General features: G+C 41.0%; 1 protein-coding gene across 30 annotated transcripts in view; it reads left to right on the top strand.

Moving 5' to 3' along the window:
• The window catches only part of ABLIM1 (actin binding LIM protein 1), a 336,688-nt gene that overhangs the window by 298,007 nt on the left and 17,290 nt on the right, over nucleotides 1-21,391 (top strand). For 17 of the 30 annotated variants that reach the window (XM_016919407.4, XM_016919406.4, XM_016919411.4 and 14 more), the window contains 3 exons: nucleotides 1,620-1,655; nucleotides 4,019-4,148; nucleotides 18,164-18,211. In XM_016919407.4, coding sequence (XP_016774896.1) covers nucleotides 1,620-1,655; nucleotides 4,019-4,148; nucleotides 18,164-18,211 — 214 coding nt within the window. Of the gene's footprint in view, nucleotides 1-1,619; nucleotides 1,656-4,018; nucleotides 4,149-6,679; nucleotides 6,800-16,349; nucleotides 16,455-18,163; nucleotides 18,212-21,391 lie in introns of all 30 variants that reach the window. The other 13 variants (XM_016919409.4, XM_009459294.5, XM_003312772.7 and 10 more) reach the window with 2 other exon arrangements.

The raw sequence follows: 21,391 nt of genomic DNA, 5'->3' as shown, positions 1-21,391 counted from the left end.
TATTTGAAAGCTTTTTGCATTTTAATTGTAAACATTTCATTCATTTGGAAAATACTTGAGCAACTACTGTGTCCCAGGAGCTGCTGTCATCACTGGGAATATGTAACTGTAAACAAACAGTCCTTGCCCTCATGGAGCTTGTGGCATCATGTGGGAGACAGACAGTAAAGAAAGAGATATGTAATATAATTTTACAGAGTGGTAGGGCTTTGAGGAGAAATGAAGCAGAGTAAAGAGAAAGCGTACCAGGGGCTGGGTTGCTCCTCTCGATAGAATGGTCACGGAGATGCTGTGTGACAGTGGGTTTGAGCGGAGACATCAGTGCAGATGGGGAATGAGCCCTGCAGGTGTCTGGGTGAAAAGCACTGGCAGCAGAAGAGACAGCAAGTGCAAAGGCCCTGAGGTGACAGAAAGCTTGGCCTGTTGATGGCCCCAAGGAAGCCTGTGTGCCTAGGAGGATGGAAGCCAGAGGTGAATGATAGTGAGATTGGCGAGGTGAATGATAGTGAGATTGGCGATGCAGCCAAGGCAGGATGCCCCATGCCTGGTCACCAAAGTCCTATTTTAGTTATCAAACTATTTTATGGTGATTGCTGTGGTTGTAATTTAGTCAACAACCATGTGAACAAGATCCTATGTTTCAGTACATGCTGTAACTCATCATAGTAAAATGAGCGTAGTTTGAATATATAAGGGAAATGGTTCCAACTTGTCTAGCTTAATCACCTAAGTATGTATCACAATCATATCTAGTCATGGTTCTTTTTTTTTTTTTTTTTTTTCAGACAGAGTCTCGCTCTGTCTCCCAGGCTGGAGTGCAGTGGCGTGATCTCGGCTCACTGCAAGCTCCGCCTTCCGGGTTCACGCCATTCTCCTGCCTCAGCCTCCCAAGTAGCTGGGACTACAGGCGCCCGCCACCGCGCCTGGCTAATTTTTTGTAGTTTTTAGTAGAGACGGGGTTTCACCATGTTAGCCAGGATGGTCTCGATCTCCTGACCTTGTGGTCCGCCCGCCTCGGCATCCCAAAGTGCTGGGATTACAGACGTGAGCCACCGCGCCCGGCCTATTCATGGTTCTTAGGCAGAGATGTGCACCAGAATCTCCCCGGAACTTTGTCAGAGTCTACCTGTCTGAGCCCCATGGCAGATGCATTTGTACCTGATCAGAAGACAGGGAGATGGGGAGGGATGCTGGCAGGTACATGTTGGCTAATATTTGCAGCTGACTCTGATAAACAACTCTAATTAAAACTGGCAAAGAGGCCAGGCGCGGTGGCTCACGCCTGTAATCCCAAAACTTTGGGAGGCTAAGGGGGGCGGATCATGAGGTCAGAAGATAGAGACCATCCTGACTAACGCAGTGAAACCCCATCTCTACTAAAAATATAAAAAAAGTAGCTGGGGGTGGTGGCATACGCCTGTAGTCCCAGCTACTTGGGAGGCTGAGGCAGGAGAATCGCTTGAACCTGGGAGGCGGAGATTGCAGTAAGCCGAGATTGCGCCACTGCACTCCAGCCTGGGCGACAGAGCGAGACTCCATCTCAAAAAAACAAACAAACAAAAAAAAACGGCAAAGAGTTAACAAACATTGTGACTTTAAATTCTCTTTTATTTTTCTAGTCTCCGAGGACTTTGTCTCCTACTCCATCAGCAGAAGTAAGTACCATTTCTTTTTATCATTTTAATGGGTGGAATTTGAGAATTGCTTGGCCCTTCCCTAGACTGGGATTTTTGAAAAAGAACATAACATACAAAAGAACAGAAAAACTGCGTGTGGGATTATGGTGGCTTTGGGGATTACCTCCGTGAGAGAGGAGACTGTAAGACACAGCAGTAAATTTCTCTTAAATTGGAGACCAGGGAGTAAAAATGGCCTCACTTTAATCTGTGTCTGTGCCTCTAAGTGGAAGGAAAGTGTCTGCGGGAACATAAGTCACTTGTCCCAATGTGGGGCTCTTTGTCCGCATCTATAATTAATTTTTCTGAACCCTAATATACTGAAATGGCCAACAGCCGTCATGGCGTATTCTATAAGCAGAGCCATCTTGATGGGAGGTTACTCTGTTTAGTCTGAAATCAATCATCGGATCCTAAAACCAAGCAACTTTCTGGATATTATGAAACTGGACTACTTTTAGGGAATCTCTGTAATTCAAAGTAGTAAAAATACCATAATATTTTCATGGTTTATGACTGCTATGAATTATTAATTTCTACCTATATTCTAATAATTTGCATTGAATTTATGAAGAATTAATTTCTATTGACCAACTGTGCAAGCTTGAAGCACATAATCTGGGGACTTTTTGTTTTGTTGTTGTTTTATTTAATTTATAGTTATAGACAACCAGTATCAAGCCAAAGTTTCCCCTTGCCATTTGCTCTCAAATTCCACAAAGCTATGGTTACTGAGGTGTTCATTTAGTCGTTATTAATGCATTCTTTCAAACTTTTTCCTTTTATTGTGCTAGTAGAAATTTCATAGGACAACAGATTCCTAAAATGTAAAATATTCTTTGTACTCTTTCAACTCTTTAGACAGTTTTATATTGTGTTTGTGTGCATGTGGTTTTTTGTACTTATTACCTAATATATCCTTTTCTAGATTTGGAGACAGGTGACATTTTAGTGGTGCTGTGATATTCCATTGAATTCGCATGTCATAATTTCCTTTTTTTTTTTTTGAGACAGAGTCTCACTCTGTTGCCCAGGCTGGGGTGTAGTGGCACGATCTTGGCTCACTGCAATCTCTGCCTCTTGGGTTCTAGCGATTCTCCTGTCTCAGCCTCCCAAGTAGCTGGGATTACAGGTGCACACCACCATGCTCAGCTAATTTATGTATGTTTAGTAGAGACAGGGTTTCACCATGTTGGGCAGGCTGGTCGCAAACGCCTGACCTCAGGTGATCCACCCACCTTGGCCTCCCAGAGTGCTGAGATTACAGGCATGAGCAACTGTGCCTGGCCCGTATGTCATAATTTCTTAATTGTGCCCCAATTTGTTGAACATGTAATGCAAATTTTTGCCTTTATGAATAGCAGTACTATGAAAGTATTTGAATAAATTATTCCTCCTTTTAAAGGGCATTTTTAATTATTTTCTTGGGATATGTTTCCCAAAGTGAGAAGTAAAATACCGGCTTTATGGCAACCATCAACTTGTTATTCAGGAGAATTTATTTAAAATGCCACCAGATCAATGTCGTAGACAGTACAGTTTGGTTGGTGGTCAGAACGAAGGAAGAGATTAGAGTCAGGAGTCTGGTTCCGAAGCAGGCTCTGCCCATACCAACTACATGCCTACACACAGGGCTCTTACCAGCTTGGAACCATGTTTCTACATTAGTAGGGGAGGGAGGTGATAGTATGTGACCTACCTTTTCTTGTTGTTATGCAGATCTGGTAGGTATGTGAACATACTTATGAAACGGAAAAGTACAATGTCAGCATGGTCATTGGAATTATTATCTCTTGTCCCATAGCCCTATCTCTATTAAGGTTTATATGTTTTCATCCTTAAAATTTTTTTTTTTTAAAGAAACAGTGTCTGCCTCTGTCGTCCAGGCTGGAGTGCACTGGCACAATCATAGTTTACTGCAGCCTCGAACTCCTGAGTAGCTGGGACTGCAGGCGTGTGCCATCATCCCTGGCTAATTTTTTACGCTTTTTTTGTAAAGACAAGGTCTCGTTGTGTTGCCCAGGCTGTTCTCGAACTCCTGGCTTCAAGCCATCCTCCCACCTTGGCCCCCCAAAGTGCTGAGATCACAGGTGTGAGCCACCACACCTGGCTCTTAAAATTTTGTAATAAGCCCAAGTACTGCAGATTTTGAACAAAATATATTAGCCACAGAATGCTTATTTGCATATAAAATACCTGCAAAATTTGCACATAAAAATAAGTGCATATATTAATCAAATATATATAAACAAGTAGACATGATGGTTCCTTGGCAGTGTTTGTGAAGCGTGGTTCCTACTGAGGAATGGTGATAGCCTGAATGTGTTGAACTTTGTTTCCAGGGGTACCAGGATGTTCGGGATCGGATGATCCATCGGTCCACGAGCCAGGGCTCCATCAACTCCCCTGTGTACAGCCGCCACAGCTACACTCCAACCACGTCCCGCTCTCCCCAGCATTTCCACAGACCTGGTAAGGGTGACTGTTCCTGGATTCACTCTATATAACAAACTGTGTTTCTGTGATTTTTTTCCCCTACTATTGATAGCACATTGAAAAATCAACGACTAAACATTTCCATCCCTCTCCCAGAGCAAAATGAAAACTGGTATCCAACTATATTTTATGCTCTATCTTTTCTTGAAACATCAGTCATCCTAAGCCTGTGTTCATTTTGATTTATTAAATAATTATATTTTGACAGCGAGCTACTGGAAGCAAGGGGTTTTTTAAAAAATTTTTTTAGGATTAACAAAAATCTCTTCACTTTGGGACTTAAAATGGAGATCTCCCAAAGAAAATATTTTGATGTGCTTTTTAGGCATACCAACATCATCTAAAATTCAGTATTAGCCATTTTTAACAGCTGGATTATGTTTCCCTTATCTAGGTGTTAGTAAGCATGCTTGGTTAAGCACTTTCTAGAAAGAGGACTCAGGGCTGTTCTTGATCACTTTTAAGATCGTTCCAACCCTAAGATTTTCAGTCATTCTTAGGAAACATAAAATCATTTCCAACCCTAAGATTTTCCCTCAGACTTGGAAAACAAAATCATTTCCAACCCTAAGATTTTCAATCAGACTTGGAAAATATACAATTATTAGGCATCACTACCGTAGAGAATGCCACAAAGTAGCAGATTTTAGTGGACCTTCATCTGCAGAGAATTTAGTCTCTGTAGCTACCAGTGGGTGTCTCCTGTGTGTAGTGGGAGAAGAATGGAGATCCCAGTACAGATCCAAGATTCCCTGAGAAATAGATTCACAAGGAAGATTCTGGCCTCTAATAAAACTTAATGGTGATGGTGCGCATCTGTGAAGACTTCATGTTAAGCTTCTTGCTTCTGGACGCATAGATGAGAGCAAACCCATATGCTACCTTTTTTAAAATAAATTGTACAAGAAATAAAACCAAAAGAATTAACAGGATGATAAAAAGCTGCAATCTTCTAAGACCCTAGATTTAATGATCGTAGAGAATTCAAACTATTTGATTCTTTGATAATGTATAATTTTCTCTACGCTGATAAATGTTTGTGCTATTTATTGAATTACATTAAATGAAAGTTCTCAGGAATTTTTTTTCCTTTATTTCATGGGCTATTATATTCATTTTATTCATGCCCAGGACGTGAGTCCCGATTTAAGCCTTTGTCCTTTTGGGTAATAAGAAATCCTTTATGCTGGGCCAGGCGTTGGTGGCTCATGCCTGTAATCCCAGCACTTTAGGAGGCTGAGGCAGGTGGATCACCTGAGGTCAAGAGTTCAAGACCAGCCTGACCAATATGGTGAAACCCTGTCTCTACTAAAAATACAAAAATTAGCTGGGCGTGGTGGCATGCGCCTGTAGTCCCAGCTACTTGGGAGGCTGAGACAGGAGAATTGCTTGAACCTGGGAGGCGAAGGTTGCAGTGAGCCGAGATCGCGCTACTACACTCCGACCTGGATGACAGAGCGAGACTCCATCTCAAAAAAAAAAAAAAAAGAAATCCTTTATGCTGCCACCCTGCTCATGTACATATGCTGAGGTCACTGAGACCCCAGCCATGGAGTTGCCGGAGTGGCGTGGGGTTATAGGGGCATTGTTGTTCCAAAGACCCCTGAACAGTGAGGGGAGTGGTCAGTCAACACTCCTTCTCCAAAAAGCTCATGTCCTTACTGAGAAAGTTTCCATCTGTTCCAATCATGGTTCTGATGCCAATAGACTTTAGAATCTTCTCCTTCTCTCCTTTCACAATATATTACATGTATGCCCGATGCCACTTGTTAGGCTTTAGAGTTATTATTTTGAAGTCTGCCCTTCCAAAGTGAAGCTGGAGGGATTCTGATAGCATACTTGTGATCCATATAGAACACCCCAAAGTGTCCACTCCACGAGTTCTAGATGCCAGATGATGATTTAAAACCCCCTCGGTCTGGGTTGAATTTGAATGGTCCATTCTTCCTGAGATAACTGAGTTTCCAGCCTCCAGTCCTCCTGCTGAAGTTCTGGAGATCATATAGACCTCTTTGCCACACAGGGAACACAAACAGGTTTTCCTTCTATGTAGGCAAAATAAAATTAAACTTACAGTGGGATGTTTGCTTAAGAAAAAAAAAACCTGACCCTTACATATAAATACAATGTCATTTTTTTTATAAGCATTTCAGAGGGTTCTGTTTTGTCAGGTGCTTTTTAAAAACAGCTGTTGTTGAGTCTAAATGACGTGCCTGCTACTGGCTGAACAGAGACCATCCGGGTGACCATTTCTTCCCACCAAAGCCATTTATTCTCAGAGAGTGACTCTGTACCCACCTGAACCTCTTTGCAAACTCTCCCCCACTTTGCCTCAGCCTTAGCAGGTGCACTCTTAACCCTTTCTCCTTCCTCCCTTTTCAGCCTCCTGATTAACATTCTTTATTTTGTTTTCCCTTGGAACGATGGCACTTTCCCTGCTCCTGTGTTAATTTCTGTTCTTCTTTTCTGTTTCCACTGTGCCCTGCCCCTGACTCCTCGCTGCACAGAGCTTTTGTCTCCTGGTGTGCAGAGGTTGTCGTACCTGCGCACCAGCAGCCTCAGCCCCACCCACAGCGACTCCCGCCCCAACCCCCCTTTCCGACACCACTTCATTCCCCATATCAAAGGTAAGGAGGCAGGTTTCTCCAGGCAGCACCCTGCATAGTGGAGATTTATTAGCACCCTGGGAAGGCTAATAAGGTGTATCTCCAAGAGTTAGTGCCGAGCTTTTGAGCTCTCAGCATGCCTGCGTGTGTCATGACTATACCCAACAGTTATCTTAGAACGGGCATAGCATCTCTCATTGGGAGAAATATGTCACTTCTAAGGGCTCTAGATGAAGAAGCAGGAAGTATGTTTAAGACCATAAGATTTATTATCCACTACTTTGAAAAAAGAAAATATATATATATATTATTATTTTGTTTTTGGATGCATCGAAACAAAATATAATATATATAATTGGAATATTTTCCTGGGTTCAATACGCAACGTGTCTCAGCAAAACACGACAGTGTTTAGTAACAGATATCCAAAAGACGTCTTACCGGTGATAAACCATGACCATATTAACATGTTTGGGCAGCATTAAAAGATCTATGGCAACATCAATGTTTCTCTTTGAGCCGACTCTCAGAGCAGTCATCTGTTGATTTGTCCTAACTCCCACATGATGCAGAAAAGAGGCTTTGCCTTCTGTTTTCTGTTCCTGCCTCACATTTCTGCCCCATCCCTTCTTTTTCATCATTGTCGGCAATGCTTCTGCAGCCGTCCTCAGTTGGGACTCTCCACACTGGGGGAGCCGAGAACCCTGAAGAGGCTACAAAGGGGTCATAATTTAAAATTAAGTAGGAGTTCCCAGAATGGTGCGAACTTGATTTGAACCAAATAAACCAATAATAATAGCTGAAGGAGGAAGGAGGAGGCAAGCACAGATGTTATCACGGGTCTTAAAACAGTCCTAAAGGACTCTTAACCATGTGCTGCTCCACGTGTCATGGCCCTGATGCTTCCATTGAGGAGCTTGTTCTGGTTTACTGAATTTTCGTTGTCAGTCTACCGAAGCTTTTTCTTTGTGCTCTTGGTTGTTGAGCGGCTGAATCCTAAAAAGTACATGTACTGTACTTATCAGTATGCAGTGATTTTATAAATTTGCTAATTTCAGCATTCTCTATGTTTTGAAAATTATATTGCTTATTGAAGCAATCATGCTTATCAAAGACACACATACCTGGAGTTAAGGTACACGTGCCATTTGCCATTAGCAAATTTTTTGATAGGTGCAACACTCTCTAAAACTCTTGACAGATTATTTTACTTTATTTTATTTTTTTATTTTTTATTTTTTTTGACACAGAGTCTCGCTCTGTCACCCAGGCTGGAGTACAATGGTGCAAACTTGGCTCACTGCAACCTCCACTTCCCAGGCTCAAGCGATTCTTATGCCTCAGCCTCCTGAGTAGCTGGGATTACAGGTGTGCACCACCGCACCCAGCTAATTTTTGTGTTTCTGGTAGAGACTGGGTTTCACTATGTTGGCCAGGCTGGTCTCAAACTCCTGACTTCAAGTGATCCACCCGCCTTGACCTCCTAACGTGCTGGGATTACAGGCGTGAGCTATCATGCTCAGCCGACAGATTATTTTAAATTATAAGTGCTAATTAGTATTTTGGGGGAAAATTTTTATTTATAAAATGTCAAGATTATACTTTAGAGAATGTTTATAAAATCATAAAGAAATTATGCTGTTTTTTTTTTCTTAAAAAAAAAAAAAACCCTTCAGTTGTGTATTTTAAAGAGACTTTAATATAACAGCCATTAGCCAAATTAAGATTTTGGTTATTTCTGCTGAGGTGGGCAGATTGCTTGAGCCCAGGAGTTCAAGACCAGCTTGGGCAACATGGCGAAACCCCATCTCTACCAAAAATACAAAAAAAAATTAGCTGGGCATGGTGGTGCGTGCCTGAAGTCCCAGCTACTCAGAGGCTGAAGCAGGAGGATTGCTTGAGCCCAGGAGGTGGAGGTTGCAGTGAGCTGAGATCGAGCCACTGCACTCCAGCCTAGGTGACAGAGCAAAACCCTGTCTCAAAAAAAAAAAACAAAAGAAAGAAAACAAAGATTTTGGTTATTTCTGATATTTAAGAAAAAATACAATATTGATTCATTAAAATGTAAACTTCCTCACTTGGCTATTATATGTTTCAACTTGTAGAGAGATACTTTTTGTAGAAAGAAAAGTGTCACAGGCCCTATAAAGTTACACAGTTTGTCCAAATAACACAGCACAAAGTGTCCATAAATGGTCAATGACTAATACTGCTTCATGTCCATGAGTAGCCATGTGGAGAGTTGAAAAGCCCATGGGCATTGGAATCTGGGTTCAGATATGATCTCCATCACTTGCTAGCTGTATCACCTTGGGTTGCTTATTTATCCTGTTGAGTGTCACTTGACTCCTCTCTAAATCAAGAACAATGAGACTCCTACATCACGAGGTGAAGTGTCTTGGTGTGGGGCACACCCACCTTGGTCAGCATGGTGCTCTTAAATTGCTTTTTTTTGTTTTTTTGGGGACAGAGTCTCACTGTGTTGCCCAGGCTGGCATGCAGTGGCACAATCTCAGCTCACTGCAGCCTCCGCCTCCCAGCTTCAAGCGATTCTTCTGCCTCGGCCTCCTGAGTAGCTGGGATTACAGGCGTGCGCCACCACGCCCGGCTAATTTTTGTATTTTTAGTAGAGACGGGGTTTCACCATGTTGACCAGGCTGGTCTCGAACCCTTGACCTCAAGTGATCTGGCCGCCTCGGGCTCCCAAAGTGCTGGGATTACAGGCGTGAGCCACCGCGCCTGACCTGAAATCATTTTTGATGCCATCATTCTGTTCACTTTTCACAGCATTCTTGGGAAATGGGCTCAGTGAGGAGACCAAGTACAGAGGTCCTGGCTAAGTAACTGTCCAGGGGCTCACCACTAGGACGTGGCAGTGCTGGACTAGACCCAAGTACCCTCCTCCCCAGGAACGCTCCTTCATATGAGGGCCATGCGTTTCAGTATAAATATGTGTGAAAATAATTTTTAAAGCACACTTTTATTTTTCATCCCTTTTAGCCGGAAAATTGCATTCTTATTGACTCTTAGACCAGAATGATCCTCAGTCATTTAGATCACAAAATTAAGAAATATTTACTTTTCCATAGAAATATTAAATGGTTATAAAAATTATAGCACCCCTATGTTCCTAAATGGTGCTTTATTAAAAATGTAGATATACATTCTTTTCTGTTTTCAGTCTGCATTTGAAGTGTTTGACACCGTCAGGTGTTCTGGATTTAAATGATAAAAAGCATTATCCAAAAGGAATTAGTGACCCTGAACTTAAAAACATCTAATAGTCTCTCTCCCCTTTTCTTTTTACTAGACGTGTGCCTATAGTTTGTTCATATGAAATAGTCTTTATGCTTCAGATGCAAAGTGTAATGTACATAACAGTATATACTTAGTTTTTCAATCATATGAGCTTTTTGCCAACCTTAAAGATAAATCATTGGCTGCTTTGGGCACACTGCCTATTGGGCAGTCCTGCTCCACAGGGAGCAGTGTAAAAAAAAAAAAAAAAAGATATGTGGTGGAGATTTTGTACATTAAAGATATTGCTTTAAAAGCCTAGTGTATTTGGCTAAATGTGGATTCTCCAAGGAATTACGTCTTAGTTATTTTGAAAAACATGCATCCATTTACATGGAAGACCTCTCCAGCACTTAGAAATTTCCGAATGGGGGGAGCCTATGGCCATTGATAACACATCCAAGATATCTTTGAGATAAGTCAATGTCTTCCAGGGTTTTCTGTGGCCCTTCATTGACTTTTATCTTGGAGTTTGTCTTGGAACTTGAGGGAGTTTTTGTTTGTTTGTTTGTTTTGTTTTGTTTTTAATGGATGTGAGCTGGGAGCTTGACCTAAGGTAGGATGTCCATCTCAGAGGCAGGGGGCGCCCTTTGCCACTCTGGCAGCCAGAAGCCCAGCCTTCCATTGCCCAAGTCCACTTCCTGTTCCTTGTTTTTGCAGCATGTGACCCAGGCCTGGGGCTCACTGAGCTGAGGACGCCTGCATGGTTGTAAAGCTGAGATGCACGGCACAGACTGTTTCTCTCCTTCACTGGCTTCCCCATTCATTTTCCATAACATCCATTGTTGGTTGGGTGTATTTTTATTTTTGTCCTCCAAACTTCCTTGTAGCCTCATTCTATCTTAGTATATCTTTGGGCCATTTGGACAACCTTATGCCTAGAGATTTGGAAAAACCATTTTCACTTTGTTTCGGGCTTCGTTTGTGAAGTGTCTGCTAAGTTTCTCTTCCTTCCCCTTTGAAATACTGCTAGACATGACATTCTGTGTCCATGAAGTATAAATTGGATTTCTGAGCAGGAGGGTTACATATATTAAGTTTCTTTGAAAGGAATCTTTCCTCTTTTGCTATAAATATGAGTTGCCATGATGTAAATATATATTTGACACTTGCTGAAGGAAACCGTAACTCTTATTGATGCTTTAGACAAGAACCGGCAATCTTAAAACTGTCACAAAATTCTGGATGCTGCCAACTTATCTTAAGGTTCCCTCAAGATGTTCATTTATATTTGGGGATGTAAGCACTCTGAGTCCAGAAAGCTAGGCAGTGCTCCAACAGGTCCCCACAGCAGAATTGCACACCCCCATCTCTATTCGCTTGTCTTAGAATTAGTCACTCAGGCTCTCATCGTGCCAAAAAGAAGAATGAAAGTGGAGATGGGCATTTAAATGTGTTAAGTACAGTGAGAGTCCTGTGAGTGAATGCTCCCCTGAGGTCTAAAAAATTGGCTTACTAGGCTAACAGGAAAGGAGGTAAAAATGAAGGCCAAGAAATAGAAATAGAAACATAGATAGAAATATAGTAGTGTGTCACTACAATAGATGAGAACACTAACAACTTAGGGTGGCCCAATCTGAGGACCTAAAGGGACAAAATAGCTATGAGTATGATATATATATATGTACTATTGTATTATGCGCGCGTGCACACACACACACACACACACACACACACACAGAGTAGTTTTGTTTTTTGTTTTGAGACAGAATCTCACTTTGTCGCCCTAGCTGGAGTGCAGTGGTGCAATTTCGGCTCACTGCAATCTCCACCTCCCGGGTTCAAGCAATTCTCCTGCCATAGCCTCCTGAGTAGCTGGGATTACAGATGCCTGCCACCAACACCTGGCTAATTTCTGTATTTTTAGAAGAGACAGGGTTTCACCATGTTGGCCAGGCTGGTCTCAAACTCCTGACCTCAAGTAATTCACCCGCCTCAGCCTCCCAAAGTGCTGGGATTTCAGGCATAAGCCATCATGCCCATGCCCGGCCTATTATTTTTAAACAGTATCTTATTCAGGGTTGATAGATGATGACAACGATGATGATGAAAATAATGATATCTTCCAAATATGATATTTCATCTGGTGTGTCACACATTACTTTGTTTAAGTAAGGAACTATGCACAGATGGCCTCTTAGGGCCCCCATAAGTTATTTCCTGCCAGGGTTGGGTTCAAAGTTATATCATTTAAATAGGGTATTGGCCAGGTGCAGTAGCTCACGCCTGTAATCCCAGCATTTTGGGAGGCCAAGGCGCCGCAGATCACTTGAGGTCAGGAGTTTGAGATCAGCCTGGCCAACATGATGAAACCCCGTCTCTACTAAAAACACAAAAACTAGCTGGATGTGGTGGCGCATGTCTGTAATCCCAGCTACTTGGGAGGCTGAGGCAGGAGAATCGCTTGAACCTGGGAGGCGGAGGTTACAATGAGCCGAGATTGCACCACTGCACTACAGCCTGGGCAACAGAGCAAGACTCTGTCTCAAAAAAAAAAAAATTCAAAATAAATACAGATAAGGTGTTTAATTTAGAAAAGGGAAAGAGGCCTCTTCTTGAGAATTTTCCTTTTTCTTTTAAAAATGCCCAAAATTTGTCATGCCTTTGGTATTTCAAGGGCTAAGAATTTGGTACCTAGCAACATTATGTATTCCAAGAACTTATTCCCCGATGAGCGGTTGTGATATGTGAAAAGGACATTCTGCAGAATTGCTGAGATGGGTGTGTTATTGGGTCTCTCTTTACCTGATTTTTAAAAATGCTTTGTGGGAAGTTTTAAATGATTATAGTTAAATCTACTTACAAAATTTGAACAAAGTAGTTTTTTTTTTTAAACAACTAGAGAGGTGAATGTTTGCTGAAGACATCCAGCCTAATATAGAACCACACCCAACTGGTGACAGCATTCAGCCAGAATCCAGTCCTTGGGAATTCAGACAGCTACTCCATAACCTTTGAGAGGCTTTGACCATATTCAAGAAGTGAGGGGCTTCTACAGGCACTGGCCAACACAGGGTCTTGTTGATTGAAATATTTTAATCCCTGGACAGATGTCTAATTCTAATAACCTTAAAGTTTGTGTCCTGCATATGCAGATATTTTTGTGTGTGCGTGACACTGGCTAATAATGATAAAAACTGATTTAATGGGGGTTCATTTGATTGTGTATTATAACCAAAACCTATGAGAACTTTCCTGGAAACATCTGATTTTCTGCAAGGACAGTAGAGGTCTATGTGAAAGAACAAAAGCATGCGGCAGGGGGGTTCAGAAGCAGTAGTAAAAGTTGAGACCCATTATACTTTCTTTCGAGAAAAGACCGTAAGAATGATTCTGTTTTTCAGTTATGGATTACTCTTGTTAATTTCTAATGTTCATAGGATTAAATCATTTTTCTTCAGTGAAACATTTAAATTGGAGTTGTCAAGGATTAGCTGTAATGGGAAACTTATAAAAGGGGTGTTGTTGTGAGCCCAGTGCTGTACACAGGTCTTTACTTATCATCATCATTTACTTGGAAACTGTGACTTAAGTGAATTGAAATATTTAAAAAACTAGTTTTTCCCCTCATCAGTGTCCTAGGTTGAAAAAAACGACGTTCTTCAAGGACCTGCTATATGTTGTTTTGCTTAAAGTTGCAGTTTCCAGCCGGGTGCGGTGGCTCACGCCTGTAATCCTAGCACTTTGGGAGGCTGAGGTGGGTGGATCACGCGGTCAGGAGATTGAGACCATCCTGGCTAACACGGTGAAACCCCGTCTCTACTAAAAAAATTCAAAAAATTAGCCAGGCGCGGTGGCGGGCGCCTGTAGTCCCAGCTACTCAGGAGGCTGAGGCGGGAGAATGGCGTGAACCCAGGAGGCAGAGCTTGCAGTGAGCCGAGATCGCGCCACTGCACTCCAGTCTGGGCGACAGAGCGAGACTCCGTCTCAAAAAAAAAAAAAAAAGTTGCAGTTTCCTGTAACCTGTTGATATTAAGTGAGGACTTATTGCACTAGCATCTGGCTTCCTTTAATTTAGAGAAAATTGATGGTGAATCTTGCCATGGTGCTTGCTAAATTAGGCCAATAAATAGCTGTGGAGGTAATTAACTGGCCTCCTTCAATCATTCATTCACAGACATTTATTAAGCACTTACTCCTGGCCAGGCGATACCCTGAGCACTGATGATGATAAATGAGACCGAGTTTTAATTCAGCAACAGGTTTAAAACACTATTTCCTTCTAAATGCAAATTATAATCTTCCTTCCCCTGTTTTCCTCTGTGTTTTTTATACTCATTTTTTCCCGATAGGAACTAGTTACTTCTCTTTAGGAGAGGGATAAATGAGATAACATTTTTATAAATTAGCTTTTTAATAGATCAATAGTTTGGGATGATATTTCATAATTTTTAGGAACTAATATATGACTTAAATAATAAAGTCAACATTATAACGTATTTGGGGCTGGATGCTAAACCAGCTCTTGAGAAGAAAAGACAAAAGTTTCAGAACACCAATAACCAAAAGCCAGAAATCTAAATTTGACTCAGTAATAGACACAGATCCCATATTTGGAATATCTTACTGCCCATTTAGTGTAGATCTGTACTCTGGTTACTTAAAAATGTACATGCTGAGACATTAAAATTCTCTTAAATGTATATTCAAACTGTAACAATTGACATCTTTCACACTTGACTGGATAGATTTAGAAAAATTTGACCTGAAGCAAGTGGCCAGACCTCTATTTTCTGATGATCTATGATTTATTTAAAATTATTAGTGTTAATAGATAAATAAATTGGACTTTGTCAAAAATTTTAAACTTTTGTGCTTCAAAGAATTCCACCAAAAAAGTGAAAAGACAACCTACAGACTGAGAGAAAATATTTGCAAGTTCATATTATTTCTGACAAGAGACTTGTATCCAGAATATATAAAGAGCTCTTACAACTCAGCAGTAAAAGTCATTACCCCTACTCATTTATTGAGCTTTAATAGTCCTACATCTTCTGGTGTCTTCTTGAGACAAGATGTTTGCCCAGACATAGGGTAGGAGGACAATTTAGGCCAGTTACAAATCTCTTTCTAATTTTACACAAGCTGAATTAGTTTATCTTGGCCATTCTCCTGGTCAGAAGGGAGTGATGGTGGCTATGGTGGCACTTAAAGCTTTTGCAGCCACCCCTTTGCTCTCTTTTCTGCCCTGGTCCCTCTTCTCTCCTCCAAGAGCACCATGCCTTCCAGACAAGGTGGCCAGTCCTGTTGCTCCTCCAGTCTGCACCCTTCCACACCCTCCTTTTTCATGACATTCCAGCTGTCTGGAATATGGGCTTCCCACCCTCCCATTCACCTACCCTCTCACCTGGTGAGCTTACTCTTTGATGCCCAGTTCAAACCTAGCTTGAAGAATTGGTGGCACCTTCATCTGAGTCTCATAGCATTTTTCTTATACCTCAGAGTAAACAATTGCATGTCATTATATGGCATTTAAGTTTGTCTCCTTAGATAGCCTCTAAGTCCCTTGAGGGCAGGGACTATATCTCATTCATCTATTTGTCCTCAGTAGTACTCAGTGCCCAGCCATAGTAGGTGTTCAATAAATGTTTCAGTGATTGAATCATTGGCCTGGGTTGAGCCTCATCTTTGAAGTGAAAGATGGGGAGAGGTATAAATGGTCGTGAAATACCTGGCTGACACGCGTCTGACTCTATTTTATATATTTCAAAGTGAGGAAAACAGAAACATATGCAAACATGCTGCAATTGAAGGCACTTTGTATTCCTAAGGGGAAGGACTTGGTAACCACACGGGTTCCCAGACTTAACCTTCAGATCGGAGAAACCTCTGCTAATTGCCAGCTGCTGCCATCATGCTTGAGAGTGATTTGTATTTGGATTTGCCTAGCCCGCTCCTTTACACGCTTGGGATTTAACCACCTGACAACTGATCCTGAATCATGAGCAAGCAGCTTTCCATCGCTCCCAATGTCCCCTCCATCTAATCAGTTTGCTGTGAGCTCACAGCTTTCAATGCATGCCATTGGAATGACGCACCTGACCGCTAGCTGCTTCTAACCCAGCTCCACCTGAGTTCAAATCTCTGCAACGGAAAACTAAACCTGATATCACCTTTGCAAGTCAAGTTGATAAATTGAGTTTGTTTCTTTTGTTTCTCCTTTTTGATGAACCTCCTTCCAGTCTGTTGTTTTGAATTTTTATTACACTTGCTTTGTTTTCTTTGTTTCTCTCTCCCTTCTCTCATTTTGTTTTTTCCATTCTTCTCATTGGAGGCAATGAGCCGTCCAGCGGCCGGAACTCCCCTCTCCCTTACCGGCCAGACAGCCGCCCTCTAACTCCAACTTACGCTCAGGCCCCTAAACATTTCCATGTTCCAGGTAGGAGCTGACACAGTCTGTGTCTTGGTGTCCTGTCACAGTGTAGAATGTAGCCTTGTAACCTCGTCTTGTCTCATCTCTCATGCTCTTTTAATTGGGATGCACAGTTAACAAACCCTAAATTGCAGGATCTGACCTAGGGGGCCTTTCAAAAGTTTTATGTGTTAAATGCCAGGATTATGTTGAAGGTTTATGTTTTCTAAAATAATTTTTGAAGAGTGTGGGTGATGGGTAAAAGCAGTTGGGTTGTTTTGTTTTGTTTTTTACTAAAATTTTAATTGTACCTTTTTATCATTGCCTTCTGAGATATCTTTCTGTGGTTTGCTGTCATTGACTAATTATGGCAATGGCAATCTAGTTATCTTCTCATCCTAAAGACTGAACCACAGTATCACCTGAGAGAATACTTTTATATTTCCTGTTTTTCTCTAATGTGGAGACTTTCTCCAAGGACTTTTCAGAGAGATGTAGAATTGGGTGAATTGGTTGGTCTTCCTGCAGCGCATAACAGACTAGCCATCTCCATAGCCCATGAAGATATCTTGCAATTTAGGCTTGGTGCTGCAAGCTTTGCTCTAGTAGTCACAAGCATTTGCTGTCATAATGCAAATAGTAATTTGACATCAGAAACTGAAATAATCAGAGCCCATTAATATAATATCTTAATGTTTAGAATCAGCTCACTTTGTAAGGACAGGATTAACCATCAGAGGTAATAATACTATATTTCTACCAGCAGTATATTGTTTTTTGCTTTGTTTAGCTACTGAAAGTAGTTTAATAAATTACCCACTATATTAATGTAAGTGTACATATTTAGAATCTATAATCATTTTTTTCTTTTGCTTCTAAACTTACCTAATAAAACAGAGGAAAGTTCACTGAGATTTATATCACTTAGTTGGGACTGTCCTTTCTAAAAAAGTTTAATTGAATCTTGAAAATTAATGTTCTATATTTGGGATTTTTCACATAAAAATGCCCCACCAAGATACAGTGCCCACGGTTCTGGGGAAACAGAAACCTTTTGAAATTTCCTGAGTATTTATAGTTAAAGCAAAATGGTTCCATAATCCAAGGGGGTCTTGTATAAATATATACATAGTGTTTAGCATCTCTTTTCTTTTTCATTCATTCTTTTTTAAAAAAATTTGGCCTGTATAAATTAGGATTTGTTGAACATCCCATCAGCACACCAGGCTAGCCTTGCACATAAAAAGTTTCTATGTTTTTTTTAAAAAAACTTTTGATTTTTCTACATTGCTTTCCACTGTTCCACTCATTAGTTGAAAAGTAAATTGAGCCACTGGTATCTACTGGGGGCTCAATTTCTAGACAATAGCAATTTGGGCATTTTCCCCAAGCTGGTTATGTCTTTCTCACCATAAGAGTACCTCCACTGCTTGCGTTTCTTCCTGTTTTAATCCCACTTTCAATGAAGTGTGTATTTGAAATAAATGGCTCATGAGTTAATCACATCTTTATATATCCTAAGATGTATTACAAAGGCTTCCATAACACTTGTCTACAGTAAGCCACTCATTTCTATAATTTTTCTTCCAATAAACTCAATCTTTGTAATACAGAAATTAACCTTCTGGGTTATTTTTGTTCAAGATCTTCAGTTTGATTTGCCCCTTGGTTGATCTGTTTTTCCCATCGCTGAACTGGTTCCCATAATCACACACCTTTGCTTTTCATTTCCACAGATCAAGGAATCAACATTTACCGAAAGCCACCCATCTACAAACAGCATGGTAAAACCCGCTTTCCTCCGCGTAGCTTTTAAATAGCAAAGTCAGCTGAACTCCTTGCTGTCCTCTGAAAGGCTTTTCCTGCTGCTGCTTTTGAGAGTAAAACTGGGGCATCCAGCATATTATGCCTTTCTGGTCTACTAAGATGTAAATATTGTAAAATTGATTCTCCTGGATGGAGAGACTTAGCTTGATTAGAAAGCTTCTAACCTGTTGCTGAGCCCATCAAACCATGTATCATTCCGTTCCTAGAGAAGGGGAAGTACTGGTCACACAGCAACTCACAAACATCCTAGCAAGACTTTTTTATAGTCACCCTTTAAAATAACTTTGATGAGACTAATTTAAACTAGTGAAAAACCAGCCACCTAGAAAAACTAATTTGACTGAGCCTACATCAACTTGGCTGTCCAGGTCTCCAGTTTCTTATTGGGCATGAAGATGTGTGCACAGTGGAGTGGACAGGATACAGGCTAACACAGAGGTCAAGGCTCTGCTCCCACTTTCTCCCTAAATGGCTCTGTGACGTCATTTCTCTGTGCTTCAGTTTTCTCTTCTGTAAAAACCAGTTAGTTAGATCAGTTTGACTCTGAACTCCCTGCAAACTAAGAATCACTGACGTGGATGTATAATTCTGTTTTCCTTTTTTTAACTCAGGAACTCACATGACTTTATGTAAATCACATTTTCCTCCACCATTATTAAGTCTCTGTAGATATATCGACCATAAATCTTTGTGAAAAGATATCTAAAGCTGGTCTTCAGGCGTTTTCAGAAAATTCTACACAGATTGTGCCTGGAAATTTGAAGGCTGCCTTTAGAATTCAGCTGACATTCATGAGTCCTTAAGAATTAGGATAACATGAGGCCAGGTGCAGTGGCTCACGCCTGTAATCCCAGCACTGTGGGAGGCCGAGGCAGGTGGATCATTTGAGGTCAGGAGTTCAAGACCAGCCCAACCAACGTAGCGAAACCCTGTCTCCTCTATTAAAAATACCAAAAAAGTTAGCTGGACCTGGTGGCGCACACCTGTAATCTCAGCCACACGGGAGGCTGAGGCAGGAGAATCACTTGAATTCAGGAGGCAGAGATTGCAGTGAGCTGAGATCACACCACTGCACTCCAGCCTGGGCGACAGAATGAGACTCTGTTGCCAAAAAAAAAAAAAAAGAAAGAAAGAAAGAAAGAAGAATTAGGACGATGTGAAAATCAAATAACATTGAAAATGCATAAGGAAAAAAATTTTAGACCAAAATCAGGAAGACAAAGAGAAATGTATGTATCGTAATGGTTCTAGAGCTATGATTTTTTTCTCATCTTTTTTTTTGAGGTTTTAAACCATACGCTTGCTTTTTAAGTTTGTTAACGTTGTTTTTGTTTTTGTTTTTTTATGGTTTATTGTCTTTCCACACACTCATTAACATGTGAATGTTTAACTACTGACTTCACCAATTCTAATGCGTAAGTACTGTTTGAAGTCATCCTTTTGTTGTTAATTTAAGAATAAAATTCTCAGCGTTTGATTTGTCAACTTACAGACTTTAAAAAATACTATCTTTAGGTCCTCCTCTCTGAACAAAAATAATCAAATAATTAAAATTTAAAGAGATTGGATAATGTTAGATTATTTGTTTGGAAGTAATTAGTTGACTTCTTTTCATAATATTTACTTTGACTGAAGTCTTTCAGGCTGTTATAATTAATTAAAAATAGCCCAGCCAGAGCAGCGCTTTCCAAAGGATGTTTTTGCAAAACAGCCATTCCATGCCAAAGAAATAGTTATTATGCCCAAAACTGGTGTCTGTGCCCTGATGCGTTTGAGAAAGGCTAGATTTAAATCAAGTCACATTTGTTCTTCATAATGCAGAACTTCTGAGAACTTCTTATATGCTAACATGTTTTGTCCATCTTTAAGAAGGGGATTTCCTATGTAGTGTTTTCCAAGCTGAAATGGTTTTCTCATGAGGTTAGAGATTCAGAGGAACACTGTTTCATGCCTGGCCAAGACTTTACCTCCTAAACTGGGCACAGTGGCCCACACCCATAGTCTCAGCTACTTGGGAGGCTGAAATGAGAGACCTGCTTGAGTGCAGGAGTTAGAATCCAGCCTGCACAACATAGCAAGACCCTGTCTCCAAGGAAGGGAAAAAAGACTACCCCTTTGTATTGGGTGACCTTGGTTGAGTTATTTAAGCAAATTGAGACCCAGAAGGTTACCCGAAAAATGGAGGACTTAGAGCTGAAGATTCAAAAGGTTATTTCCAGATTTTAAAATATGTAAGCCCAGAAGAAAAAAGTTATTTAAGGCATTATAAATACATTTTGAAATATTTAGTGACATCCCTGGCCGATTTGCAAAATTAGCCAGAATCAGGGACTGTCCATTTAACCTGGTTTGTTTTGCTCCATCTCTGTAGGTTAGATCTGGGGCTCTACGCTGTGACTCCTCCTCTAAGCATAGCCAATAAGAACTTTGTGAACTAATATTGCTGCTAGTTTGGCTTTTGTTGTTTTAAAGTTGGATAACTCACTTGTGTGCACAGACCTTTGAACAAAACAATGAGTGGAAACGGCAAACATAAGTTTCAATGCCAAATTCCTGCAAGCTGAAAGTGGATTTTCCAATTTCCATTTCTCCTAGGACTCAAGGACACATGTATTTAGTATATAAGGATTAGAATGAAGTGGACCAGACAGGGTGTGGTGGCCCATGCCTGTAATCCCAGCACTCTGGGAGGCCATGGTGGGCGGATCACCTGAGGTCAGGAGTTCGAGACCAACCTGGCCAGGAGAAACCCTGTCTCTACTAAAAATGCAAAAATCAGCTGGGCATGGTGGTGCATGCCTTTAATCCCACCTACTTGGGAGGCTGAGGCAGGAGAATCCCTTGAACCCGGGAGACAGAGGTTGCAGTGAGCCAAGATTGTACCACTGCACTCCAGCCTGGGCGACAGAGTGAGACTCTGTCTCAAATAATAATAATAATAATAATAATAATAAAAGAATGAACTGGACCAACATATTTGTGGCTTCTTGCCCAAAGTGCAAAGCCAGCCAACCCTCTAATGATTAACAACTACAGTCAAGTGACAGCGTCATGCTTTCAACTTAGCTCTTTAATTTTAGATTACTAATTACTCTAGGAGAGTGTTGTCCACTGGAACTTTCTATAAGGATGGAAAT

This window comes from Pan troglodytes, chromosome 8 (assembly GCF_028858775.2).
Source record: "Pan troglodytes isolate AG18354 chromosome 8, NHGRI_mPanTro3-v2.0_pri, whole genome shotgun sequence".
Taxonomy (NCBI): domain Eukaryota; kingdom Metazoa; phylum Chordata; class Mammalia; order Primates; family Hominidae; genus Pan; species Pan troglodytes.
This window is presented reverse-complemented; position numbering and strand designations above follow the sequence as displayed.